The following is a 5,086-nucleotide window of genomic DNA, read 5'->3' on the forward strand; positions in this document are numbered from 1 at the left end:
GATTTAACATAAATTTTAGTAGACTAGTAAAAATAATACCTGTAAAACCGCGACCACAAAGGAATTTTTTTCCTCTTTTAACACATTTCTGGGGGTCGCAGCCGTTAAAAAGTAGCCAAATCTTAATTGCCTTAAAAAGTCTGAGGTTATCAATGATCTGAATCAATTTCATGCCCTTACTTGTGCCAAAATGAGCGGAAAAAGTGTCAGGAAAATAAATATCATTTTTTTTCTCTCAATATAATTTTATTGATAATTTAATCCATTTCCCAACAAAACAAACCCCGTTTCTTTTCATTATCGCATAATTCAAAACATACAAAGAAACATACATTTGATTGTACTGCGTCTGAATGTATATTGCACATAAACATCACTTAATCTACCTAGTTAGTTTACCTGCAGCGGAATATAAATATTTTCTTCTTTTTTGGTTTTTTTTTTGTATGAAACAGGCAAGAGAACGGAAAAAAACGACATAAAAGTGCTAAATTTATCAGCAGATTCACGTGTGCACTTAGACATTAAAAAAAAAAAAAAATCCCTTCCACTTATTTTTTCAGTCACTATACAGGGGTTAGCTAAAAAATTACAGTACCTTGATAAATATGGAAAAAAAAAGTCACTTTCTTAACGAAAGGATAACAAAAGATTGCGGTACTAAAATTCTCCCCGCCTCCCCCCCCCTTTCAATAGAATTTGTGCAATGTGAACGTCCTCCAACGACGTTTGCAATTCCTAACACTGAGCAAAAATAAAAATAATAATATATATATATATATATATATATATATATACTCAGTAACTTTTCCTGCTCTTGGCATCCCTCCCCCCCCCCCACCCCTTCCATTCATCTGAAAAGTCGGATGAGGAATTTGCTGTCACCGAGGGCGTTGTGCGTTTATCTTACCAGTACTGACACCATTATTCCGTTTAATATAAACAAACTTTTGCATTTCTCTGTACGAGACTCGCACAGAGGCTGAGGTAGACAAGGTTATCAGACGCAGAAGAAAAAGCAGGAGATGCGGTTTTCAAAGGACAAGAGTATATAGAAAAAAAAAAGTCCAACGTTTGTTTTAAAAAACTATGGCTGTTTGCAAAAGTTGCAAAAATAAAAGACTTTTCTTCCCCCCCAGTTAGCAAGAGAGTTTAAGAAAGACGCCATCCAAGAAGGTCCGTCAACAACTCGTCACATCAAGGTATTGGGGGGGTTGGGGGTGGGTTGAAGATCCTGTCAAGTCCCAGGATTAGGGATGGTGCACAATGTCGCTAAGTGCGAAAGATCCCAGAAATTTGCACGCGTAAGATTTGGTTCTTTAACCCCCCCAAAAAAACTCCAGAATCAAGTTTTTTTGTTGTCGTTTCCTCGTGTAACATTCTTCACCTGAGGTATCCGTCATGTTCCCCCCCCCCCCTAGAGCTGGGAATCGGAGGGGGGCGAGCCGTTGCCCTCTTGGCTGCCGTTGCACTCGGACCAGCTGGACTGGGCACCGGGCACCAGGCTGTTGGCGAAGCCCCCGGTGCCCCGGGAAAGGTGGTGGTGGTGGCAAGAGGTGCCGGCGTCCCGCCTGCGACCGGTCGCGCCCGGGCAGCACAGCAGCCGCTTGAAGGCTTTCCTGAAGTCGGGGCTGCGGCAGTAGATGATGGGGTTGAAAGCCGAGTTGGCGTAGCCCAGCCAGTTGAAGAACAGGAAGAGCTGGTCGGGCACCAGGTTCCGGTGGAACACGTTGACGATGTTGACCAGGAAGAAGGGCAGCCAGCACAGCGTGAAGGTGCCCATGATGATGCCCAGCGTCTTGAGCGCCTTCTGCTCCTTGACCACCAGAACGCGCGACGATCTGCGTCGGCTGCCGCCCGGACCCGGCGGGTTCCCTCCTCCTCCTCCTCCGTGGAACCTGCCCTCGCAGCGGTCGATCTTCTTCATCTGCTCCTTGGCCTCCCGGAACACCCGAATGTACACGAAGACCATGATGAGCAGGGGCACGTAGAAGGACACGATGGACGAGGCGATGGCATAGGCTCGGTTGGTGACGAAGGCGCAGCAGCCCGGGTTCTCGTAGCAGCGCAGCGCCTCCGGGTCGCTGGTGTCCCGCCACCAGTGCATCATGATGGGCAGGAAGGAGACCAGCGCCGAGATGGCCCAGACCGTGCACACGATGCCCCGGGCCCGGCCCTTGGTCAGCAGGCTCTGGTAGCGAAAGGGCGACGTGATGGCGATGTAGCGGTCAATGGCTATCACACACAGGGTCTCGATGCTCGCCGTCACACACAGCACGTCCACCGAGGTCCAGAACTCGCAGAAGAAGGAGCCGTACAGCCAGCGGCCCCGCACCACCAGCGTGGCCCCCAGGGGCACCACCAGCAAGCCCATGATCAGGTCGGCGCAGGCCAGGGAGATGATGAACAGGTTGGTGAGGGTCTGCAGGCGGGGGGTGCGGGCGATGGCCGCGATCACCAGCGCGTTGCCCAGCACGATCAGCAGCACCACCAGCGCCATCAGCGAGCCCATGCCCGCCGTCCACTGCTCCGACACGTCGGCGGCCGGGGAGTGCTGAGGGGGGCCGCCGCTCGACTGGTTCTGGCAGTCCGCGCAGAGCCAGCCGTCGCCCATGCTGGGTGCGGGGGATCGGGCTCCTGCTCCCCGCCGCCCTCCTCCAGCTCAGCATGGTTCTGCCGGCTCCGGCCCCTCCGGCGCCCCGCCACTAACTCAGTCCCCGCCCCCCCGGGCCAGCCGCTGACAGACGCCCGCCTCCCGGACACGCCCCCCTCAGGCGGGGAGAGAGGGAGGGAGGGGAAAAAGGGAGAGAGCCGCGGGGAGCGGGTGGGGAGGAAGAGAGCCAGGAGGATGGAGAAAGAGTGGAGGGGGGGGGGGGGGGTAAAGAAAAAGAAAGAGGGAGGGAGAGGGAGTCACAGAACTTTGGTGGGGGAGGAGAAAAGAGACAGAAAAGGAAGAGGGGCAGGATTAGCCCAGGGGTAACTGATGCCCTAAGTGAAATTTAAGTCATGCACCCTACACTGCTCTTCCCCATTGTCTCAGTGGCGTAGCCAGAGCTGACTTTTGGGGTGGACATTGTGTTTGTTTGTTACATTTGTATCCCACATTTTCCCAACTATTTGCAGGCTCAATGGGTTATAGGTGTGAATAGTGTTTCTTGGGATACTTCAAAACAGTGGTGTAGCTATGGGGGGGGGGGGGGGGGGGGGGAGCAGTGGGTAAAGAAAAAGAAAGAGGGAGGGAGAGGGAGTCACAGAACTTTGGTGGGGGAGGGGAAAAGAGACAGAAAAGGAAGAGGGGCAGGATTAGCCCAGGGGTAACTGATGCCCTAAGTGAAATTTAAGTCATGCACCCTACACTGCTCTTCCCATTGTCTCAGTGGCGTAGCCAGAGCTGACTTTTGGGGTGGACATTGTGTTTGTTTGTTACATTTGTATCCCACATTTTCCCAACTATTTGCAGGCTCAATGGGTTATAGGTGTGAATAGTGTTTCTTGGGATACTTCAAAACAGTGGTGTAGCTATGGGGGGGGGGGGGGGGGGGGGGAGCAGTGGGTAAAGAAAAAGAAAGAGGGAGGGAGAGGGAGTCACATAACTTTGGTGGGGGAGGGGGAAAAGAGACAGAAAAGGAAGAGGGGCAGGATTAGCCCAGGGGTAACTGATGCCCTAAGTGAAATTTAAGTCATGCACCCTACACTCCTCGTCCCCATTGTCTCAGTGGCATAGCAAGAGCTGACTTTTGGGGTGGACATTGTGTTTGTTTGTTTGTTTGTTACATTTGTATCCCACATTTTCCCAACTATTTGCAGGCTCAATGGGTTATAGGTGTGAATAGTGTTTCTTGGGATACTTCAAAACAGTGGTGTAGCTATGGGGGGGGGGGGGGGGGGAGCAGTGGGTAAAGAAAAAGAAAGAGGGAGGGAGAGGGAGTCACATAACTTTGGTGGGGGAGGGGAAAAGAGACAGAAAAGGAAGAGGGGCAGGATTAGCCCAGGGGTAACTGATGCCCTAAGTGAAATTTAAGTCATGCACCCTACACTGCTCTTCCCCATTGTCTCAGTGGCGTAGCCAGAGCTGACTTTTGGGGTAGACATTGTGTTTGTTTGTTACATTTGTATCCCACATTTTCCCAACTATTTGCAGGCTCAATGGGTTATAGGTGTGAATAGTGTTTCTTGGGATACTTCAAAGTAGCTAGGGGGGGGGGGGCACAGTGGCCTGTACTCCCTCAAACTGGATATGGGACCCCTAATTTGGTTGGTGGGGGGGTCCCAAACCCCCCGCCAGCTAAGGCGTTTGTTCCTCGCTGCTCTTACATTGCTGGCGCCCGGTCCTGTTTTAAGCGCCGTGCATGCTCACGCGTGCTCAGTTTCATTAAAACGAGTGTGAACGGCGCTGAAAAGCAGGACCAGGCGCTAGGCAATGTAAGAGCAGCACGGGACAAACGCTTTAGCCAAGGTATCTTCCAGCGGTGGCGGGGGGGGGGGGGGGGGGAGTGGGAGCGGCAGAAGCGGTACCTTCAGCAGTGGAAGGGAGACGAAAGCGGAGGGGGGGGCAGAGGTGGTGGCAGGAGGGCAGCAGCAGGGAGGTGGGCCAAAATGTGCCCCCCCCCCCCACCTTGGGCTCTGGCCCATCCTCCTGTCAAAGTCTGGCTATGCCCCTGCTACACAATAATGCCTTGGAGTGCACTTGATGACGGATTTCACTGCCTTGCATCAACATAAACCACATATATACATAAAGGGAAAAAACATTATTTTTAAATGTATTCACATTATCCCATATCTTAAACCAGGGGCGTAGCTACGTGGGGTGTAGCTACGTGGGGCCACGGGGGCCTGGGCCCCTGTAGATTTGGCCCTGGAAATCCCTGCCGATGACCCTCTCGACCCCCCCCTCCCGCCGCCAACCCGCCGTTGCCTATCTTTGCTATACGTGCAGGATGTCTGACTCAGAAACAGAACGAAAGAAGAAGAGGACCTCGGCTGGCGGGGGTTGAGGTCCCCTGCCAGCAAAGGTAGGCGACGGTAGGGGAGGGTTGGCGGCAGGAGGGGGGTCGAGAGGTCATCGGCAGGGGGGGTCAAAGTT

At 52.6% G+C, this 5,086-nt stretch overlaps 1 protein-coding gene across 1 annotated transcript; it reads right to left on the reverse strand.

Annotated features, from left to right (window-relative positions):
- Positions 1-237: 237 nt before the first annotated feature.
- Positions 238-2,668, reverse strand: ADRB1 (adrenoceptor beta 1). Its single transcript, XM_030202694.1, has one exon. The coding sequence runs from the start codon at positions 2,612-2,614 to the stop codon at positions 1,418-1,420; it is 1,197 nt and encodes a 398-aa protein (XP_030058554.1). The 5' UTR covers positions 2,615-2,668; the 3' UTR covers positions 238-1,417.
- Between the last annotated feature and the right edge of the window lie 2,418 nt (positions 2,669-5,086).

The sequence above is a fragment of the Microcaecilia unicolor genome, chromosome 5 (assembly GCF_901765095.1).
Source record: "Microcaecilia unicolor chromosome 5, aMicUni1.1, whole genome shotgun sequence".
In the NCBI taxonomy this organism is placed as follows: Eukaryota; Metazoa; Chordata; class Amphibia; order Gymnophiona; family Siphonopidae; genus Microcaecilia; species Microcaecilia unicolor.

Excerpts from the sequence above, each read along its gene's own strand:
- ADRB1 (XM_030202694.1), bottom strand. The coding sequence starts at position 2,614 with ATGGGCGACGGCTGGCTCTGCGCGGACTGCCAGAACCAGTCGAGCGGC.